Below are 24,255 nucleotides of genomic sequence, written 5' to 3'. Positions count from 1 at the left end.
TGGGGGTGGGAGGTTGGAGGTGGGAGGGAGGGTGAGCAGAGTGGTGTGGGGCAAGGTGTTGGATTAGAAATCAGGCCTGCCAACTCCAGAACAAGTGTGGAGGCTGCTGGGTGCAGAGGCGGGCTAGGTGAAGGCCTGCCTCCGTGTCCTGGCATTTTGTTGAATTCAATGAAGAAGATGATTAGAACAAAAAAAAAGTTCTCCAGCCTTCACCCTAACACCCACATACTCCCTGTGCCCCTTCCATGCCAACCTATGCCACCTCATGCCCCCATTGGCCCCTCATGCCAACAAATGCCATTCAAACCACCCCCATGGCTTCTCATGCCCCCATGCCAACCCATAACCCTCTACCCAACCCCTATGGCCCCTCATATCCCCTATGCCCCCAGCCACCACCCTCCTCCCCTCCCCCACCTCCCCTCCTCCTCGACCCCCATGGCTCTTTAAAGATACTATGCCAACTTAGTGCCAATCCATGCCCCCACCCACCACACTTTGCCCTTACCCTCTCCTTGTCAACTCACCTAGTATCCACAATGGGCAAACCTCAGGAGCCATGTTGATATAAAACCAAGTTACGTGTCTATTTATTTTTTATTAATGGGATGTTGGCGTCGCTGGCTAGGCCAGCATTTATTGCCCACCCCTAACTGCTCCTATTCAGAGGGCATTTTAAGAGTCAACCACATTGCTGTGGGTCTGGAGTCACATGTAAGCCAGGCCAGGTAAGGTGGGCCGATTTCCTTCCCCAAAAGGCATTACTGAACTAGATGGGTTTTTAACAACAATCGACAATGGCTTCATAGCCATTATCAGACTTTTAGTTCAAGGTTTTTATTCAATTCAAATTCCACTATCTGCCGTGGCAGGATTTGAATCTGGGTTCCCAGAGCATTACCCTGGGTCTCTGGATTACTAGTCCAGCGACAATACCACTACACTATCACCTCCCTGTGATCTATTTTAAACGAAGCTACTCTAATTGATTAAAAAAACATTCAATACATGGAAATTCCTTCAACTAATCTCTTATGAAAACAACATTTCTATTCGATAACCACTTGGAGCTGTCAATCAAACAGGTCACTCACAGACATCTCACTGTTATAATGTTAGTTTGTAAAATCAGTTGTTACAGCAGAAATCCAATCATGATAACCCTCAGGTTTATGTCAACAGACAGAATGAAATATCAGGCATTGAGTTTTTTTGAACTCCAGACCTTTTTTAAAGTTAAAGCCCAGCAGTGTCAAATCCATTGACAGCTTTGACAGTTCAAATGCGTTTAACATTTCTTAGAACCATGGAAAATTTATGGTGCCGATAGAGGCCATTCAGCCCATCATGTCTGCACCAGCCAAAAAAGGGAAAAAAAGAAACTAGCCACTCATTTCAACCCCACTTTCCAGCACCTGGTCTGTAGCCTTGCAAATTACAGCACTTCAGGTGCAGATCCATCATTTACTCATTAGGACCTTTTTTTTTTATTTATGTTGCCATTTTCAACTTTACGTCATCTGCCCTCTGGCCCCGCTCCCCCTCATTGAGCTCTGGGACAGCCACCATCATGTTCTGATTCCGGAGCCACCACTACAGTCACCAGAGGCCCAGACTGTGGGGAGAGGCCGAGGCCCGAGATCCCGGAGGCAGGAGTGCAGATCAGGGATGGGAAGCTGCCGGCTGCCGAACTGTGAGTAACCCGGGGTGGCGGGGGGTGGGGGGGGCGGTGAAGGGAGATTTTTCTGCAGCTCCCTCCTCACCCCCTCCCTCCGGGCTCTTCCACAGCGCACCCACCCCAACTCCTACCCCAGCATCTTCTGCGCACCCTACCCCTACTTCATCAATCCCCCAGTCCCCCAGCTGGCTTCTTCTGTGACACCCCACAGGACAGGGGCTCACCCCCTGCAAACTGTTAGGAAGGGGTCCAGGCTATGGAGACAGAGAGACAGATATAGAGTGGGAAACGAGAGCGAGAGAGAGAAACTGTGGCAAAGGAGCGGGAGAGAGACAGAGAGGGAAAGGAGAGAGAGAGGGTGGGAAAGGAAAGCAAGCAAAAAGTTGAGCTGAGTTTCAGGAATGATGTGGGTGAGACACAGAAGCTGTGCTACTCAGGGCTTGTTTGAGTGATTTAGTGTTATCTAACTTCAATATTTATAATATTCCTGTTATATTCAGTGATTTATTTTATTTTACAAGTTATTCTAGCTAGGAATGCACAGTGCTGCACATGTATGGTACAGCATTTCAGCATGTGCATTGTTTTTTGCCAGCAAGAAATGTCCGAAGGAATCAAACTCTGGCTTTAACATTGATTTCTATGGGAACCCATGGTGCGCATAAAATTGTTTCACCTCAAGTCACGATTTTCAGGAAAGCAATCATATCTTTTAGTGAGGACTGACTGTACCATCTTAGTCTACATAATATTCTCCAAAAACATGATGTGGAATTAGTTAAAGGCATCCTGTGATTTTGTTTAAATTATGTAATAAATACCAAGATCTAGCTGAATGTTTCTACAAACAATCTCAATGTAGCAGTTTTCCTTTAAACCAGTATTTCTGCCTTAATCAATAGATCCTGAAAAACTGTACACTTTAAGTAGTTGAGTACATTCATAAGGATCACAGCATTTGGGATTGTTGATGATGGTTCCATGATTTAGATATGCCTCCCACTGTGAGAACAATGCTTCTTAAACACACTGTGAAACTTGCATGAATTTATGCCAAAATGCTTTTGAGGCAAAACCTGGTGCACCTTGAACCCAATCAAACTTCCTGCTCCCACCAAGTCACAGATAAGGACTTGTACCTTGCCCCAACTCAGTAACTCCAAGGCCACTTCTCTTTCCACTAGCTTGCTAATTAAACCTGGCTCCATTAACTTGGCATAAGTAGAATAACTTAAGTAGTCAAAATAGAAAATATTTCTCTGTCTCTATTATTATCTTGGGGCCATTTTATTAGCCCAAGAGCGCACGATGATAGCCAGCATGAAGCTGTAGATGGTGCCCCAAGTTTTGGCACTGCATGAATGAATCATGATTGCTGCCAGAAAGCTAGAAACCTGCAAGATGTTAATTGTATTATTGAATGCTTTTGTTGTGTGCCCTGGAAACCTTATTTAATATGTAATATGCAAGTAGCTGCTTTATGCATGAAAAATGAGCTTAGTATATTCAACTTTCTAGATCCTTCATTTCTAATAACTCTACATCAAGTGATTGGTAATGACCTGGAACTCGCTGCCTAAGAGGATGGTGGAAACCGACATGATCAATGATTTCTAAAGGAAATTGAATAGGCACTTGAAGGAAATAAACTTGCAGGGCTATGGTATCAAAAGGAGGAATGAGACAGAATAAATTGCTCTGTGACTCTGAAATACCTAAATGCTTAATACACAAGTATCATGTTCAGAAAACACAACGTGAGGCAGACAGAATTTCAAACTGTGAAGGAAATATTGAAATTTTCTTGCCTGTTTTACTTACAGCAATAATATTGACAAAATCGTTTTCACCCAATGTGTCCAGGATAGTATTGATGGTATGTTTGGCTATTGTCATTCTGAGACCTTTCATACTGCCACTAATGTCAAACAGTATGACAATGTCCTTTGGGGAAGTTGCAGCCTGAATATACCTGTACATAGAACAAAAAAATTACTCACAGGAGGACTTGGTGCTGTAATGAGTCAACACAAACTTTTTCATCTCTCAAATCATAATAAAATCTGGCCCAAATTTAAAGGTTGGATGCCTTGTCTCTTAACCAATCATAAAGGTCCGAAATGAAATGAACTTAAATGGTCACAACCGAATTCCTATTGGCTACTACTCCACATAATTCTGTACCAATTACAAGTATGGCTGGTATAGGAAACAGAAATGTCACATTGGTGCAAACAGAGTGTTTTTCTGAGCTGGCAGTATAGGTCAAGTTTAAGTCATATTACTATGGCAGAGTTGGAGATAGCCTGAATTACATTTAACCTGAGAGCGTTTGATAGTGACACAATATGCAAAATTGGAAAAAAAATTCCCCATTTTTGACATAATTCACAATAATAAGCATAAATTTATAAAACATGCAAAATAAAAAATAATTGGATTTTATATTTTTTTCATGGACATCCATCATCCCAGGCATTTAGTTGTAATGTGGCATCTTACTCACAGAACTCTGACATGATGATGGGACGAAGTTTCAAAAAACACAGTTCAAGACTTCTTAAACCCTAATTTCATTACATTAATAACAGTGTGGCCTTTTTATTTTATGAAATTCCAAACATATTAAAGGCACTACGCCATAAATATGTGCTAATTAAGGAGTTTTATGTAAAAGAATCACTGTAAATCATTAAATCTTTTCAGCAGATTTTCATTGTTTTTAAAAAATAGAATCATAAATTTTCTGTGATGAAGCACTAAATCACAGGCCTTTGTTTAAATATTAATGTCCCAAAATTCCAGGATCCTCACTCCGTCCCATAGAAGTTAGTATGTTCCTCCAGCCATTGACATGGATCCCGTTTCAAATCTTGAGACAATATGGGTACGCACCCATCAAGCTTACTTAGGCATTGAGAAAGCCAAAGGTTCTTCTGGAACTAAATACTGACTTTTTAGTAAAAGTTCCTTGAAGGGAAAAGTGCACATAAATCTCATAACAATCAATGCTCCTGGGATCAAGTGTATATTCTTGAGATTTTTTTGAATTGGCATAGCCAATGCTGGATCTTAGTGGGATGAAATGAGCAGAATTCCCAGGATAGCCTGAGAAGGCCTGCAGACATACCCCGAAACTGTAATCTGATACAGCAGGAAAGGGCAGCAGATTGTGACCACCACCCTACTGATGAAATTTTGATCATTTTAACGGTGCAGAATCCCAGTGAATAGAGATTCCATTACAAGTAGTGCCTGTCCTCTATCCATAGGGATATTACATTTGCTTCTGTGTCCTCATACAGTTGGATCAACTGATTTGCAATTCGCTTAATTGCAATTTTGATTTTAACACAACCATGTGTAAGTCACATTTTTCCCCAAAAATGTGCAATTGCTAAAGGCTTGTTTTATTGCAATTCCATATATTGCAGTTCTCACTAAATGCAAAATGTATCTTGCTTTAATGATACCTTTCACCTTTGAACTTGAGGTTTTCTCTCTCCGTATCATTGGAATTGGTGGTCAGTGTGCCAAGGAACCAATTTGACCAGGTTAGTCTTGCCTGGGTAAGGGGTAAAAGGAAGTTGAATTTCCAGATGGTGTAACAAAAGACATGTCATAATTTGTACGGTTTGAAGGAAATAAGAACCCAAAAGTTTATCGCACAGAAGCATGAGCTGCGATTTTCCATGCCCGTTGGCGTTGGGTGTGTTCAGTGGGCTGAGCGGACAATATAGCGAGAAGGCCAAAAATTGGTTTCACGACTTCATGAAACCAGTTTGCAACCATCTGCTCAGCCCATTGATGGCGGGCCATGTTTCTCGTCATCGGACATCGAGAACCTCATTGTAATACATCTGCATATCATTATAAGACCAACCCAGACTCATCCCTCCCCCCGCTGGATCGTCAGCCCACGTCAGCGGGAAAACACGCCAACGTGTTTCACAACAGCGTATATAAGGATTGCGGTTGGTGGGCTGCATTTCACTCAGGACTTCAAGGTTTGTTTGCCTACCTTGTTTCAGTCAGCACTCACAGTCATCAGCACCAGGCTTCACAGGCAGCACCACATCACTTTTAAGGGGGCTCACAGGCAGGTCTCTACCTACCAGATCATCCATATGTGGGTGGCTTTTCAATGGCCACAGGGCTAGGGCTTGCTTGGGGAAAGGGGAGAAGCGGCCTCAGGCAAGGGAAGATGCAGCAGAACGAGGGCTGTACTGGGGAAGGAGGGTATCCTAGGGTTTGTGTGGGGTACATGTTGATCTGTGCTAGTGACCTCAAGATGGTGAGGGCTGAGGCTGCAGTCTCCAGAAGAGATGAGGCCAGGTGGACATGTGAATGTATATGTGTGAGAATGGGTGGTGATGTCCCTTGAGCTGGCAGTGAGTGAGATGAATCGTGTGCTTAAGTGTGTGAATTTAGAGTGCTGAGATGGTTGCCATACCCTGGCTGCATATATGAGGTCATTCATTCTCTATCAGTATTGGATGGCCAACCTCTTCTGTGCAGCATTGGCACTGATCACCACTGCCATCGCCACTAAGCCAGAGTGGTAACATAGCTGCCCCTCTTGCGGCCAGAGTGGGGGTAGAGAACATCACAGCGGGCCTCCAAGGCATTCACAAGGCACTCGAGGGCTGCAGTCTTCTTGCCTTTTGGTGAAACCATCTTCCTTTGTGCTAGGTATGACTCCAACCAATGGAGATTGACTCCAGTTCTGCTAGGGCTCCTGGATACCACACTTGGTCAATGCTGCCTTGATATCAAGGACAGTCACTCTCGCCTCACCTCTGGAAATCAGCTCTTTTATCCATGTTTGGACCAAGGCTGTCATGAATGGCCCTGTCAGAACCCAAACTGAGTGTTAGTGAGCAGGTTATTGCTGTAAGCCTTGCATGATCACACTATCGACGACACTTTCCATCACTTTGCTGATATTCGAGGGTAGACTGATAAGGTGGTAATTGGCAGAGTTGGATTTGTCCTGCTCTTTATGGACAGGACATACCTGGGCAATTTTACACATTGTTGGGTTATTACCAATATTGTAGCTGTACTAGAACAGATTGGGTAGAGGCGCAGCTAGTTCTAGAGCACAAATTTTCAGTACTATTGTTGGAAAAGTGTCAGGGCCCATAGCCTTTGCAGTATCCAGTGCCTTCAGCAGTTTCTTGATATCACATGGAGTGAATCGAATTGGCTGAAGACTGGCATCTGTGATGCTGGGGACCTCGGGAGGAGGCCGTGATGGATCACCCACTCTGAATTCTGAAAAGTATTTGCCTTGAAGGACTGTGAAAATAATAATAACTAAGGTGGGAAACAGAAGCATGAAATTAAGATGGTCAATTTTGATGAAGAGTTGCCCTGATGGTTTACTCACAAAAGAGTTCAGAAAATTGCATTTAACAGCTATCTGAAAAAAAGCTAAAACTGATGAACTTGAAAAATACTTGGCATGGAAAGCTTTGAACCATCAAATGGGATTCCTGTGCCACTGGAAAATTAGACATTAAAACGTGTATTGAGAAAGTACACAGTGACAAACCCATTATTAATGTATGGACTGAGGAAGTTTTGCTGGATGAAACTGGACTTTTCTATTTTGCCCTGTGGCCAGTGGGGAGTAAGGCATTGCTAGATATGGTTATGAATAATGAAATATATCAGACAATGAGCATGAATAATGAAATATATCAGACAATGAGCATCTAAGGACAAATATTAAAATACCTGAAATGAGCTATCCGAAGTGAAGTGGAAAGAAAAATTGACACAAAGAACCACAAATCAACAATGGAATGTTTTTACTAGAGATTAGAAAAGTATAAAATAAATAGTTAGCTAGCAAAGATGGAGGCAGGTTACTTTGGATAAAGAGGTTAGAATCAAACTAAAATTGAAGAAAAGAGCATGTGTGGCCTATAGGCATGAAAGAAATGCGATAGATAAAAGCGAATATAAGAAAATAAGGCAAGAGCTTAAGAGATGGAGGAGGATCCAATCTAGATCACTGGGGATGCAATTGTCACATCCCTGAATTAGATGATCATTCAAGTAGATTTAAGGGTGTGTGAGTCAACTCCCATTAAAGTAAGATATTCAGACAACTTAAAGGAACTACTAATATCATTAAACCTGAGAATGTCTCTTTGGCAGATCTGAATTCTTAACAATGGACCTCCTAGGAAGCATCTAACATTACTGTTAACCAGACATTCATATATCATAATGGTGCCATTGGATATGCTGACATCAGCTCCTATCCCCAAAGAAAACTAAGACATATGAATCATCCTCAAAGTGAGGTGTCTTCACCCCTGTCTGTAGATGTGGTATGTGGGATACCAGAAGTGATCATATAGCATCTCTTGTGCAGCTTGATCTACATGAGTTTCTTCATCCAAAACTGCAGATATGGGAATGCATGAGAAAAGAAAAATGTTCACGAAATTAATTAAACAGAATCACTGTATCCTTTCCAAGATCTACTGAGTATTTACCATGACCAAGCAAATTAATGTTTTCCATTTCACATGCCCATGATTACTGCACAATTCAAATTTAGAAATAGCATTCAAGGTGTACTCACCCAGCATATATTAAAATTTAGTAGATGCCTATTTGAAGCAAACACTTCCAATACCAGCATTTCCCATACATTGTGTAAGGTAAAGAGGAAGGAAACATTTACACAATGAAACTCCTCCACTTTTGAAATCCTGATTGGCAAATCTAGAATCATGTGTCAGCAGGCAATAGTTCAGCTAATTCAGGTGATGTCAAGGAGTGAACTTTCACATTATACCTCATTGCAGTATTGGTCCAAACAAGGCCAAAAGAGCTGAATTCCAGAGGTGAGGTGGGAGTGACTACCTTCCACATCAAGCCAGCATTTAACTGACTATGGTTTTAAGAAGCCCTAGTAAAATTAAAGCCAATAGAAACAGGGGGAAAAGATCTTCACAGCTGGAGTTTTTTCCTACCACAAAAGGAAGATGGTTATGGTTGTTGGAAGCCAATCATCTCAGCTCCAAGTTACCATTTCAGGAGTCATGGTAGTGTCCTAGGCCCAAACATATTCAGCTGCTTCATCAATGACTTTCCCTCCAACATGAGGTCAGAGATGTGGATGTTTGCCAATGATTGCAGTATTCATTTCCATTCACAACTCTTCAGGTAATGAATTATCCGTGCCTGCATAGAGCAGACCTGGACAACATTCAGCTTTGGGCTGAAAAGTGACAAGTAACATTTGTGCCACTCAAGGGCCAGGCAATGACCATCTCTTCAACAAGATTGTAAACATCTTTCTTTGACATTCAATGGCATTAGTACCGCTGAATCACCCACTATCAAAATCCTGGCTGTTAACATGGACCAGAAACTCAACTGGACCAACTATATAAATACTGTGGCTAAAAGGCCAGGTCAGAGATTGGGAATTCTGCGGCAAGTAACTCACCTCCTGACTCCCCAAAGACTATCCACCAATCTGGGCAAGGCATGAGTCAGGAGTATGATGAAATATTCTCCACTTGCCTGGATGAGTGCAGCTTCAGCAATACCCAGGAAGCTCAACACTATACAGGACAAAACAGCTCGGTTGATTGGCATCCCATCCACCACCTTAAGCATTCACTCCTTTCACCACTGGTGCACCATGGCAGCAGTTTGTACAGCAACTCACCAAGGCACATTCAACAGCACCTTCCAAACCCACAACTTTATCATTTAGAAAAACAAGGACAGCAGGCACGTGGGACCACTACCACCTGCAAGTTTTCCTCCAAATCGCATACCACCGTAACTTGGAAATTGCCATGGGGTCAAAATCCTCAAACTCCTTCCTTAACAGCACTGTGGGTGTACTTACACCACATGGACTGCAGCGATTCAAGAAGGCAACTCATCACCACTTTCTCAAGGGCAATTAGGAATGGGTAATAAATACTCACCTTGCCATGACATCCCCATCCTATAAAGAATAAAAAAACACTTGCTGCATCTCCTCATTGAGCTGTTAAGTTTTAATTTTAATTGAAATTGGATTTCCAGCCATCTGAATGAGAAGTCAATATTATGCTTAGCTCTTGAAAGCCATTTAATCAATCAGTAAAGAATTCCTTTCTTACCAGCCTCGGTTCCTGCAGTCAAAGGAGATGACCCCATTTCCATCTGGCATCCATTTTATACCTGAGAAAGTGGGCAGGAACATAGTTATTAACTGCCATTGGTCAAGCAGCTAGTTAGAGTTGTTAAATGATTTGACACTGTACGACAAAGTAGCATATCTTTCCCCACCCCTGCTTCCACACTGTTCTCAGGCCTCCCCTCCCTCCTCACTTCGGCCATATCATTTAGATACAAGAATATATGAAAAATTGGAATGAGAGTTAAAGAGCAGTATTACCAGAGGTCTGCACGCAGGGTCGATGGCTGCTCTCTTCTCCACCCCCAAATTGATATTTAAATGAAGCTCCCCTGTTGGTGCACACATTTTCAGTGCCTGTATTCCCTGCCTCAAACAGTTGGGGGCTTCACTTAAATATCTTATAGCAGGAACTTTTGATTCTACTTTGCCAGCTTTCAACCAGATGGAGGCAAGTGCAGGGGATAAGCACCCACCTGAGCTGACCATTCAGAATCCAAATGGGCTTGTAAGTGTGGCAGAGTATTCGTTACTGAAATTTGTACTCACTGAAATCAGAGAAGGCTGACCCCATCAAAAATTCTGAACTCAGTTAATTTAAACAATACGGACAGGAGTGTAATGTGAGTCTTGCCAGTAGGGTCTTAATTTGACAAACAGCATTGAAGATTTGGGAAAAAGGTAGAGCTATGATGTACCTTCCTTATTTACAGAGCTCCATGCAGTTAAAGGGCAGGCCAGACGAATGACAGAGCAACTGAACTGGCTGGAACTGAAAATGGAAAAAAGACAGGCATCTAACTTTTCAGAGAGTAATTTCGATGTGCTGCTGCCACAAATTAGGAAATGGATCAATGTCATTGTTTGAGTCCAAGAAAAGAGGCTATGCGCTTCATGAAAGAAAGCGGATGCAGTTGCAAGTGGTACTCCTACGACCCCATTGAACCTATTGCAGTGTTGAAAAAATTAAGTGGCCTCACTAGATCAGCAGAAGGAAGAATGGCATAAAATGGGAGAGAGTGGGCTCCAAGGTTTTTGGACACTGCACTGGAGGTGGGAAGCAGGAGAGATATTCTACACTGCAGGAGGGCAGGAATTGCTTCAGGTGCACGTCTAAATATTGGAAGCAGATAGCTGTTGGAGTCAATGCCAAGAGTCCAGTCCTGAGGACCTGGATGCACTGCTGTAAGAATTTCAATGACTTTATATGAGTGAAGTGGTCAAGGTCAGTGAATGTATCTTGAAATACCATACCCTTGATTGCATCTTGAACTGCACTGCTAGTCTCAGACACTCCTTAATTCACCACACCCCCATCACTCACCTATAACAATCTCTACCAATCAGGACTCATATCTTAATTAATATCATACCTTCACAGGTTTAGCACTGCTGTGAACATGTATACCAAATATGACAATTACATCATCCAGACAGATTCACAACACTCACTAGCACACTTCAGGCTGGATTTAAATGTTCCAACAGAGGTCACGCCCATCAAACAGAGAACCGGTGGGGAAGTCCCATCAGTTCTAAGGGGAAGGCCTGACAGACAGGGGCTTAAGTGGCCACCATCAGGCTTTCCCCGGGGTTCAGGGCCTAAGAGCTGGAAGTTCTATCTGCCAAGAGCTGCTGGCCAATCATAGACTGGCAGGTCCTCATTGCTGTCAGGGCCACTGGGAGCAGTGGCAGCTGTTGGAAATGCACCCGAGGCCCAGATTTGACAAGGGGCCCCAGGCCAAGGGTGAGTGAAGGCAGAGCGGGATCATGGGGTGGGGGTTGCTGAAGTAGTGGGTAGGTGGGTTGGAGGCAAAGTGGTTTTTAGTGGCCCTCCTCTTCTCAATGCTGGGTGTTTCGCCTTGGGTTGAGGTCTAGATGGTGTTTCTTTAGGGTTTAAAAACAAAAAAACTGCGGATGCTGGAAATCCAAAACAAAAACAGAATTACCTGGAAAAACTCAGCAGGTCTGGCAGCATCGGCGGAGAAGAAAAGAGTTGACGTTTCGAGTCCTCATGACCCTTCGACAGAACTTGAGTTCGAGTCCAGGAAAGAGCTGAAATATAAGCTGGTTTAAGGTGTGTGTGTGGGGGGCGGAGAGATAGAGAGACAGAGAGGTGGAGGGGGTTGGTGTGGTTGTAGCGACAAACAAGCAGTGATAGAAGCAGATCATCAAAAGATGTCAACAACAATAGTACAATAGAACACATAGGTGTTAAAGTTAAAGTTGGTGATATTATCTAAACGAATGTGCTAATTAAGAATGGATGGTAGGGCACTCAAGGTATAGCTCTAGTGGGTTTTTTTTTTATATAATGGAAATAGGTGGGAAAAGGAAAATCTTTATAATTTATTGGGAAAAAAAAGAAGGGGGAAACAGAAAGGGGGTGGGGATGGGGGAGGGGACTCACGACCTAAAGTTGTTGAATTCAATATTCAGTCCGGAAGGCTGTAAAGTCCCTAGTCGGAAGATGAGGTGTTGTTCCTCCAGTTTGCGTTGGGCTTCACTGGAACAATGCAGCAAGCCAAGGACAGACATGTGGGCAAGAGAGCAGGGTGGAGTGTTAAAATGGCAAGCGACAGGGAGGTTTGGGTCATTCTTGCGTCCAAGGACCCAAACACTCCTTTCAAGTGAAGCAGCATTTCACTTGCATTTCCCCCAACTTAGTCTACTGCATTCGTTGCTCCCAATGTGGTCTCCTCTACATTGGAGAGACCAAACGTAAACTGGGCGACCGCTTTGCAGAACACCTGCGGTCTGTCCGCAAGAATGACCCAAACCTCCCTGTCGCTTGCCATTTTAACACTCCACCCTGCTCTCTTGCCCACATGTCTGTCCTTGGCTTGCTGCATTGTTCCAGTGAAGCCCAACGCAAACTGGAGGAACAACACCTCATCTTCCGACTAGGGACTTTACAGCCTTCCGGACTGAATATTGAATTCAACAACTTTAGGTCGTGAGTCCCCTCCCCCATCCCCACCCCCTTTCTGTTTCCCCCTTCTTTTTTTTCCCAATAAATTATAAAGATTTTCCTTTTCCCACCTATTTCCATTATATAAAAAAAAACCCACTAGAGCTATACCTTGAGTGCCCTACCATCCATTCTTAATTAGCACATTCGTTTAGATAATATCACCAACTTTAACTTTAACACCTATGTGTTCTATTGTACTATTGTTGTTGACATCTTTTGATGATCTGCTTCTATCACTGCTTGTTTGTCGCTACAACCACACCAACCCCCTCCACCTCTCTGTCTCTCTATCTCTCCGCCCCCCACACACACACCTTAAACCAGCTTATATTTCAGCTCTTTCCTGGACTCGAACTCAAGTTCTGTCGAAGGGTCATGAGGACTCGAAACGTCAACTCTTTTCTTCTCCGCCGATGCTGCCAGACCTGCTGAGTTTTTCCAGGTAATTCTGTTTTTGTTTCTTTAGGGTTTGCCTGTTACCCTAAGGATACTACCATAGACTGCTATTTGTAAAAAAAAATCTAGTTCATTTATAGATCTATACACATCTCAATACTCTGCATGAGGCTGTACTTCTGCTTCCCACCAGAACTCAGTCTCTTAGTCATGTGACATTGCATCACAGTTACATCAGTATCAGGTGTTCCTAATGTTAACCCTTTACACCACATCTCCCTCAAAAAGTCTTTATCCCAACTACATACATAACTCTTCATCTACCCCCCAAAGTCTCAGACTTCACAGTGTTAGTCTCTGGTGCCTTGCCCAATCTCCCTGATCTGGTCCTGATTTTGTTTCAAGGTTAAAGATGAATTGCATCCCCTCGTTGTCAATAGGAGTGTTTTCCACTTGGGTGGTTGTAGAGTTTCTACTTGTTTCTGGTTCCTTGTCTCCATCTGGAACTACATAGCATGTCCAAGGTTCCAATGGCTTCTTTCCCAATGACATCAAGGCTCTTTGATTTCTCTGATATTTCCCTGGTCTGATTCAATTCTATAAGATCTCGGCTGTGGAGCTCTTTCTATTACAATATTACAATGCCTTATTTCTGTTATTCTTATATCCACATCTCTCCCTGGGCTGCAGCACTTTCAAGTCTCATGCTCTGTGCCTTAAATTGAAATTACAAGCTTGACTATCACTTTGTTGCTCTTCACCCTTCCTAACTTTCTCATGATCATCTGAGGTAATGTTGGTTTGTAATATTTGTTGTAGAGCTGGGAGTTGTGTTCCTTGACTGTTCAAACTCCTCTTCCTGCTTCTCCATTTGATTGAAGATATCGAGGTGAAGTAGTCACATGCATGAAACCATACTCCTGCGCACATTTGTAGAACAGCTCGTTAACAAACTGAGGACCGTTGTCTGGCACCACAACATCTTGCATATCATGTGTTGCAAAGATTCTTCTTCGTGATGTAATGTCTGCCTCCACCTTGGTGTTACGTAGTCTACTCACTTCAAACCCTCTGGAGTAGTAATAAATGACAATGATGAAAACTTTGCTATTAAAGTCAAATAAATCGATTCCCAGGCACTGTCACAAAGGAAAAGTAAATGATACAAGTGGTTCACTCTGCTGCTGTCTAATCACTGCACATGTAAGGCAGTTTGTGATTAACTGTTCAATGGAGTGACTGATGCCTGGCCACCAGACTGACTTTTGGGCTCTTGCTCTGCATTTCACTATTCCAAACTGACCTTGATGGATTTTCTGAAGAACATTGAATTCTCTGTGCCGACTGGCGGCAGGTATCATGGTGGGTGTGAGCAGACAATATGGTGGGAAGGCCAAAAATCGGTTTCACACCGTCATGAAACATGTTTGCCATCGTCTGCTCTGCCTGTCAATGGCAGGCCATGTTTGCCACCACCGAACATTAGGAACTTCATTGTAATACATCTGCATATCGTTATGAGTCCAGCTCACTGAAATCATCCCCCCCATGCTGGATCATCCAAGCACATCGGCGTACACCAACAGCATTTGTAAGGCGGGCTCCTGGCGAGCTGCACTTCAAGGGGAACTTGGAGGTGAGTGCGCAGTAACGTTTCACAGTGCTCATGAGGGTCGCCTGTTGGACCTCAAGGTTGAGGTGCCGCACATTCATGCAAGGGCAGAGGCTAGTTGATTTTTCCTGGCTGACTGACAGTGCAGTGCCAGGGCAAGAGCAGCACTCCAGGCGAGTTGGGGTAGGGAGGTGGCAAGGGCAGCACTCCAGTTAATGGTAGTGCATAAGCACATGCGGGGGGCACGGGAGAGAAGTGGCCACACATCAGGGAAAGGTTAAAGTGACCATTCCTCTGCAGCAGAGACAGTTCAGGTGCAGCTACATTGACATGCATGGAGTCAAGCCTCTAGCTTGCCTGCCCAGTCAAGAAAGGCAGAGGCCTGAAAGTGTCAGCAAATGCTCCAGGGGTTTTCACCCTTCAGGCACAGACTGCAAACTAATGAACATTTTAGTGAACTGCAGAACAATTGGACGACTGTGCACATTGTACAATCACCTTGCAAAAGCTGGCCATGGAGCAGTCACTGGTGGAGGCACTCACAGCCCCTTGCAATGTCTTCATTCAGGTTTGGACCAGTCTCCCCCATGGTTCAAGCTAACAGTGTAGACTTGCAGTGCGGGTTAGGAGAATATCAGTGCCTGAGCTGAGAGCACAGCATGCAGTCCACTGGGCAAATCTGTCAATCAGTCAGGCGAGTGGGGTGGAGATGGGTGGGGTTTTGGGCAGCCATGCAGCGCACTAAGCTCTGACCAGCCAAGTGGTGGCCAGCACTCTCTGGGATGCGTTAAGGACCTTCAGACTTAACTAAGAGAGGCTCTTAGAACGCCCCAAGCTAACCTAAATGTCTCTCTCTTTCATCCTGCAGGAGTTCATCAGGAGCATGGTTAACTAGCTGTATGCCTTACGGCTCACAGGGGACAGAGACGAAGGAGTAGAGAGCGATGAAGGCACCTGGCTGTGCAGGAGGAGGAGCAGCACCCTCAGGAAGAGAAGGCAGATGGGGTTCTCGCACACACCACTTAAGAGCCATGGCGAGCCATCGCTGGTCAGCACCTAGCTAGATCCAGGGCCTTTAGACGCCGCTCTTCATTCCTCCAAATGAACAAGAATCAGTGTCGCATGCCTAGGGAAATGGTCGATTACATCTGCCACCTGCTGCAGGATTTGGCGCCACAGGGACATGGGGAGCATCCACTGCCAGTGGCTGTGAAAGTGACCACAGTGCTCAATTTTACACCAGTAGCTCCTTTCAGGGCTCCACAGGTGACCTCTATGGGATATCTCAAGACTCTGCCTACAAATGCACCCATGAGGTCACAGATGCCATCTTCGCGAAGGCACACAACTTTGTGCATTTTGCCCAGGGCCAGGAAAGCCAGGGTGCAACAGTTCTGAGATTTGCCCAGATCTCAGGTTTCCTACAGATGCAGGATGCCATCGACTGCACTCACATGACGTACAGATCTCCATGGCAGCAAGCTGTCCAACTATGTCAACTGCAAAGGCTTCCACTCACTGAATGTTCAGCTGGTGTGCGGCCACCACAGTTGCATGCTACAGGACTGCGCACATTTCCCAGGGAGTGTCCATGACTCCTACATTCTCAGTAGGTCTCAGATCCCTGACGTCTTCCAGTTCCAGAGAGGCTGCAGAGTTGGTTCCTCGGGGACAAGGGCTACCCGCAGAGGATGTGGCTGATGATACCCGTGCGATGGCTTCAGACTGCAGCAGAAAGAAGGTACAATGAGGCTCAAGCTGCAACTCGCAGCTTGGTGGAGTAAACCAACAAAATGTTGAAAATGAGGTCTCGTGGAGCGCTGCAATACAGTCATCAGAGGCTGTCAGGTATCATCATCACCTGCTGCGCCCTTCACAACCTGGCGCTGCAATGGGGAGAGGAGCTGGCTGAGGAGAAGATGGAGGAGCTGGACATCCACTCCAATGAGGAGGACGTCGGCAGGGATGTGGATAAGTAGGTCCTCGAAGGCGAGGATGCTGGTGATGAGTCCATTGCACTGGCTAGACAAGGCAGGTGTGCTCAGGAGGTCTTCACAGCTGCTAGATTCAAGGAGGATGATGACAACATGCATTGAGGGAACACCAATAATCCTCACGTTGCATCTGTGAACATTTGAATCCAGTCTAGCTGATGGCAGCACATATACCCTCTGTGATAAGGCTTCTGTCATGGAGATGCAGCGGAGGCCCTAACAGTCGCTCAAGGATGATGATGACATGCAGTGAGGACACTCCATAGATCTTCACATAGCCTCTGTTAATGTCTGACTCCTTCCTGGCTGAGGGCACAGGAAAGCTGTGCAGTTCACATTTAATTCCTGAGTCACCACTGAATTGCAGTGGGCTCAGGGAAGTTGGGTGTCAATTAGCTCATTAATGAGCCTAATTGACATCCCATCATTGGCTTCTGCTGTCTGACTTAATCAGGGGAAGTTTTGCTGCCACTGAGAGACTAATGCAAGGCAATTAAGTGGATCCGGCCACCATGTTCTCACTGCAATGAACTGCACTAAATCTTCCCTTCAGGACAAGATTGCACTTAACTGATGGGGTATGAGCACCTGCATGTTCTCACTCCCATGGAGGAGACAGTGTTGACTATTTTGGAATGGAAATTGCTGAACCTGTGGTCAACAGCAGGGGCTGAATCAATTGAAGGTGACAAAATTGGTGGGGTGGTAAATAGTGAGGAGGATAGCCTTAGATTACAGGAGGATACAGATGGGCTGGTCAGATGAGCTGATCAGTGGCAAATGGAATTTAATCTGGATAAGTGTGAGATGATGCACTTGGGCAGGACAAACAAGGCATAGGGATACATGGTGAATGGTAGGACCCTGGGAAGTACAGAGGATCAGAGGGACCTTGGTGTGCATGTCCACCAGTCCCTTAAGATAGCGGGACAGGTAGATAAGGCGGTTAAGAAGGCATATGAGATACTTGCCTTTATTAGCCAAGACACAGAATATAAGAGCAGGGAGGTTATGCTGGAACTGTATAAAACACTGGTTAGGCCACAACTCGAGTATTGCATGCAGTTCTGGAATCCGTATTATAGGAAGGATGTGATTGCATTAGAGAGAGTGCAGAGGAGATTTACCAGGATATTGCCTGGGCTGGAGAGTTTTAGTTATGAGGAGAGATTGGATAGACTGGGGTTATTTTCCTTGGAATAGAGGAGATTGAGGGGAGACATGATTGAGGTGTATAAAATTATGTGGGGAATAGATAGGGTAGACAGGAAAGAATTTTTCCCCTTGATGGAGGGATCAATAACCAGGGGGCATAGATTTAAGGTAAGGAGCAGGAGGTTTAGAGGGGATGTGAGGAAGAATTTTTTCACCCAGAGGGTGGTGGGAATCTGGAACTCACTGCCTGCAAAGGTAGTAGAGGCAGAAACCCTCATAACATTTAAGAAGTATTTGGATGTGTACTTGCGATGTCATGGCATACAAGGCTATGGGCCTAGCGCTGGAAAATGGGATTGGAATAGTTAGGTACTTGTTTGACTGGCGCAGACTCGATGGGCCAAAGGGCCTTTTTCTGTCCTGTAGACCTCTATGACTCTATAATATCCTTAGACCCTCATACCCTCCTCATCTCACGATCTCTTCTGACTTAAAATCTACCGATAGTGTAAGCATGCACCTCTTACTTTTCCTCTTCCCTCCATCCCACAACAACCTTACCCTTGTACCTTTTCCCTTTCAGATTCCCAAGAAGTTCAACATGGCCAGGCAGTGGAGGAACAGGAAGAAGGCAATGATGATGATGACACATCATTGCAATTTCACACTGGCAGCCAGAGCTCAGATACTGACACTGTGCATAATTTAGAGGATGGCATAGAAAGTGGGGTGGGGGTGGGGGTGGGGGTGGGGGTGGTCTGAACATGGTGAGACAGTTGGAATGAGTGGTCTGTAACCATGGTAAGGAGAAGACGCAGGACACAGGCCAGAAGGCAAGGGTACACACAAGTTCTATTGCAGAGGACTCAGATGAGGACTTCATTGAGCAGGAAACAAAAGGCTAATGGGTATGCACAATGTCATGTGTGTTTCATTGAGAAGCCTGCTGGAAAGCCTGTCAATGTTAAGGAACATTGTCTGGGATCAATCTGGATTGAATCCATTTTTTCCATAAGATAAGTGGTGGCCATCTCCATTAACACAATTGTGCACCTAACCATGATGCAGCGTCTGATATCTCAGCTTTCGTGGCAGCAAGCAGCTTCCATTACCAGTCTTAGTGCTGCAGTGCAAGCTCAGAGTAGAGTCAAGCAGGGTTAGCTTGATGCCATACAACCTCACACTGCACTTATGCAACCTCACACTGCACTTATGCATGCTCAGACTGCTGCCAAAATGTTTGCAAATATTTTATTCATTCATGGATGTGGGCATCACTGGCTAGGCCAACATTTATTACCCATCCCTAATTATCCTTGAGAAGGTGGTGGTGAGCTGCCTTCTTGAACTGCTGCAGTCAATGTAGGAGCACCCACAGTGCTGTTTGGGAGCGAGTTCCAAGATTTTGACCCAGCAACAGTGAAGGAACGACAATATATTTCCGAGTCAGGTTGGTGAGTGGCTTGGAGGGGAAGTTCCAGGTGACGGTCTTCCCATGTGTCTGTTGCCCTTGTCCTTCTAGATGTAGCAGTCATGATTTTGGAAGGTGCCATTTTGAAGGAGGCTTGGTGAGTTCCTGCAGTGCATCTTGTAGATGCCACTGTGCATCGGTGGTGGAGGAAGCAAATGTTTGTGGATGTAGTGCCAATCCAGTAAGCTGTTTTGTCCTAGATGTTGTCAAGGTTCTTGAATGTTGGAGCTGCACTCATCCAGGAAAGTGGAGAGAGTATTCCAACACTCTCCTCACTTGTGCCTTGTAGGTGGTGGACAGGATTTGGTGAGTTAGAAAGTGAGTTACTCACCTCCAATAATCAAAGGAGCGTACAGATGTCACAGCAGTCCAGCAATCTGTCCTCCAACAGATTAATAGGATTGTTGAGGTGTTGCCCTGCAGGAGTAGCAAAGTTTCCCCGGAGTACAAAGCTCTCAGGATGACAGCATATGTGCTACCAGCTCTGTCACTCCCCAGTGCTTTTTCTGTTGCCTGTCATTCAGCCAACCCAGGTTGTTGCTGTCCATGTCAAGGCAGAGCGGTGTGAAACAAAGTCTCCTGGGCCAAAGCTACTCAAGGTCATCCACCAAGGCTAACAGCAGTTTCCTTCACTGAAATTCAGCTGCCTGTCAATAGCTATGCTGCAGCCACTGGGATAGCATTGCATAGGAACACTACGAAAGGCAAGAGTGATGACTTTCCATTTGTATGTAAGATGGCATGATTTTATTGAGACATTTGTTTGGAATGTTTACTTTTGCATTGTGATCAAGTTTACGATGATTTATGATAAAGGGAAGAAAAGAAGTCTGAGAGTGTTTGAGGTTATTGGATATCTCATTCAAAGTAACCCATCATTCAACCCAGGCAGAAAGGAGATGATTTGTTGCCGCCTCCGTCCCACTTCCTCTTTTTCTCTTCCTCCTCCGCTCCCCTCACCTCTTCTAGCTGTTTGTCTTACACTGCGTGGCCACCAAGGCTGTTAGCCTTGGTGGATGATCTCAGTCATCTTCTATTCCAAGCCGAAAGCCTAAGAGTGCGTCATGTGTGGCAACAACTTCTGCAGTTTCTGAAGCAAGCATATGGTCAGCAAAGAACCCTTCATCAGCCATCTCAATTTCTCTGCTCCTCTCACCCACCCTAACCTGCATTTCATTCTCTTAGGTCCAACCCTGAATTTGTTATCAAACCTGCCGACAAGGGTGGTGCAGTTGTTGTCTGGCATACTGACCTCCACCTAGCAGAAACTGAGCACCAACTCTCAGATACTTCTTCCTACCTCCCCCTGGACCATGACCCCACCACTGAACATCAAGCCATTGCCTCCAGGACTGTCACTGACCCCATCTCCTCTGGAGATCTTCCCTTCCAACCTCATAGTCTCCCAACCCCGGACAGTCCACTTCGACCTCCTTCCCAAAATCTACAAACAGAACTGTCCCAGTAGACCGTCCTATCAGCCTTCTCTTGCCCCACTGAACTAATTTCTTAATTCCATTCTCTCTCCCCTTGTCCAGTCTCTTCTCACCTACATCCGCGATTCCTCTTTTGCCCTACGTCATATCAACAATTTCCAGTTCCCTGGCCCTAAATGTCTCCTCTTCACTATGAACGTCCAAACCCTCTACACCTCCATCCCCCACCAGGTTGCTCTGAGGGCTCTCCGCTTCTTCCTTGAACAGATGCCCGAACAATCCCCATCCACCACCACTCTCCTCCGTTGGGCTGAACTTGTTCTCCCACTGAACAATTTCACCTTAAACTTGTCTCACTTCCTCCAAATAGAAGGTGTGACTAAGGGTGCCTGCATGGGCCCCAGTTATGCCTTGCTCTTTATGGGGTATGTGGAACATTCCTTGTTTCAGTCCTACTCAGGCCCCCTCCCACAACTCTGTTTCCAGTACATCGACAATTGTTTCCGTGCCGTTTCATGTCTTATCTGGACCTGGAAAAATTTATCAATTTCGCTTCCAATTTCCACCCCTCTACCACCTTCACAAGGTCCTTCTCCAACACTTCCATTCCTTGACCTCTCTGTCTCAATTTCTGGTGATGGACTATCCACCAATATTCATTACAAGCCTACCGACTCCTACAGCAGAAAGTGCAACACTTGCCCCTTTTCCTCCTCTGACCTCACTGTCCAAGGTTCCAAACACTCCTTCCAGTTGAAGCAGCGCTTCACTTCAAAGCACTTGCACCTCCTTCAATTTGGTCTACTGCATTTGCTGTCCCAGTACAGTCTCTTCTACACTGGGGAGACCAAATGCAGACTGGGTGACCGCTTTGCGCAACACCTTCGGTCTGTCTGCAAGCATGACCCAGGCCTTCCTTTCACTTGCCATTTCAACACACCATCCTACTCACATGCTCACATGTCCGTCCTTGGCCTGCTACAATGTCCCAGTGAAACCAAATGCAAACTGAAGGAACAGTACCTCATCTTTCAATTAGACACTTTACAGGCTTCTGGACGTAACATTGAGTTCAATGCCACTTAATGTCACTATCAGCACCTTTTTTAGCCCTTACCATTACCATTAACACTCCCTTTGTCTATGACATATTTGTCAATCTATCTTTAGACCCCATCTATCGCTGGCCTTCTATCCAGCTTCACCTGCTCCAACCCCTTAAACAGTATAAATTTCATCACATTTCTACTTCTATTTAGCTTTCAAGAAGCGTCATACAGACTCGAAACTGTATTTCTCTATCCACAGATGCTGTCAGACCTGCTGAGTTTTTCCAGCATTTTCTGTTTTTATTTAAGAGTCCTTCAGCAGCTAACCTGTAAATAGTTGATGAACCCTTTCAATAGCACTGAGAATTTGATAGAACTTTTCAAAATCATGAGGGGTCTGAATAGAATAGATAGGGAGAAACTGTCCCTTTGGGAGAGGCTTGTGAACCAGAGGACACTGATTTAAGGTGAATGGCAAAAGTGCCTAATATGAAATGAGGAAAATCTTCTTCAAGCAGTGAGTGGTTAGGATCTGGAATGCACTGCCTGAGAGTGTAGTGGAGGCAGATGCAGTAGTGGCTTTCAAAAGTGAATGTGATAATTATCTGAAGAGAAAAAAAACTGCGGGGTTATGGAAAAAAGACAGGAGAATAGTTATAACTGAGTTGCTCTTGCAGAGAGCCAGCATGGACACAACAGGTTGAATGGCCTCCATCCATGCTGTAACATTCCACAATTCTATGATTCTTTATGGTTCATGCCTATAACATCAGCACTGTCACCATTAGTCTCTCTGGCACCTTCTGGGACATCTACATTCAGTCCTATCCTGTTTGCAAAGTTGCGAAAGACACAACACATAAACATAATTTAGAAGATGTAAAGTGGGATTTGTATTGAGAGGGTCATTGTGAATAAATGCAATCTCTTCAATCCCTTTTTTATAAATGCAATCCCTTCAAAAACATTTAACATTAGTTTTCTGGTGAGTTTTAATGAGTTTACCTGGATAAAGTCTAAAGAAACCTGTGGAACTTCCAAAATATTGCCAGGTGAGAGTTGGATCTTGCATGAAGTTTTCATAAAAGACTATATTTAATGCTTCCGACCAGTATGCTCCATTCAAAATATTAGGATCTGTGAAAAAGGTACATGATAGGATATAGTGATGTGCACCTCTATAAATACTGCATTATAGAATCATTCAGACCAGTGTTCCTTTCAGTATCATTCTCACTGCAGTCACTGTAACATCAGATGCTGCTATTACAGGAGCTATGCAGAATGAGGTATAGAGTACCATGCTTTGTTATGAAAACAAAGTGTGACAGATTCAATAGTAAGCCTTCACTCTATACAAAAAGCCATCTTATGACTCATGAGAGCTGCTGAAATCCCTCCAGTGGGGCAGGAATGATAGGCAGTCTCAATTCAGTGACATTTGCTGTACCATCTGCTCTATTTTTGCAAATTCTGATTTTTGTGTATTTATTATTGTTGGAAGTGTTGTAGCAGTTGGCTCCTTTGAAATCCAATGATTGTCTTCTACAAAAATTGTTATATGGGTACATATTATACAGGAACCTCACAACATCTTTTTCAGAAGTGCATTGTTTCAACAGAAAATATACCTTTGGCTGATACTCCTATCTAAGGTGCTTGACAAAGAAATTCTGTATGGCTTCATGGCTTCTGCATCATCAGCACCAAACTAATCTTCCTGTCAGAGACAATATTCACAATTTATCCAATATACATCAATTCTCCAGTAAGAAATTTGGTTTATTTAATCTCGCATCAAGCATGTGATTAGACAGTGGACAACACTTTGATGCTCAAGGGTTTCACTAAAAGTGGACCACTTTCAACTGCAATAATACCACCAGAAATTCACAGCAAATCAACAACTGTTGTCTGACAGAAACCACATATTTGAAAGCTGCAGATAACCAAGAAACAATATCAGATCAAGCCATATATCTAAATGCATATTTGGCCATTCCAACTAGACAGCATAGAAAACATTCTTGTCATTCAATTCAGAGAGGTTGTTGCTACATGAAAATAAAAACTGGTGCAGTATTGATGTCCTGTCACTAGATGCCACTAACACATTTATAAAATATGTGTTTACACAGGACCTTAATGGTATTTAGTTTTTTGCAGGGAAGAAATTCTCATTGGCAATGGAGTTTTGTGGAATTTTTAAAATGTCAATTTCAATATGATAGTAATGACAGCTTTAAGATATTCAGAAGTTTTATTATTTTGCCGATTTCATGCTTGTAAGAAGTTTTCATAAAGACTATATTTAATTCAAAATATCAGG

General features: G+C 44.2%; 1 protein-coding gene across 1 annotated transcript in view; it reads right to left on the bottom strand.

Annotated features, from left to right (window-relative positions):
* cacna2d4a (calcium channel, voltage-dependent, alpha 2/delta subunit 4a) overlaps positions 1–24,255 on the bottom strand; it is a 709,103-nt gene that overhangs the window by 541,771 nt on the left and 143,077 nt on the right. Inside the window, exons 9-11 of the mRNA XM_041215640.1 lie at positions 22,932–23,063; positions 9,823–9,883; positions 3,500–3,650 (exon numbers count right to left, since the gene is read on the bottom strand). Coding sequence (XP_041071574.1) covers positions 3,500–3,650; positions 9,823–9,883; positions 22,932–23,063 — 344 coding nt within the window. The remainder of the gene's footprint in view (positions 1–3,499; positions 3,651–9,822; positions 9,884–22,931; positions 23,064–24,255) is intronic.

Source organism: Carcharodon carcharias, chromosome 21 (assembly GCF_017639515.1).
Source record: "Carcharodon carcharias isolate sCarCar2 chromosome 21, sCarCar2.pri, whole genome shotgun sequence".
Lineage (NCBI taxonomy): Eukaryota > Metazoa > Chordata > Chondrichthyes > Lamniformes > Lamnidae > Carcharodon > Carcharodon carcharias.
Note: the sequence above shows the minus strand (reverse complement) of the source record. Positions and strands in the feature narration are given on the sequence as shown.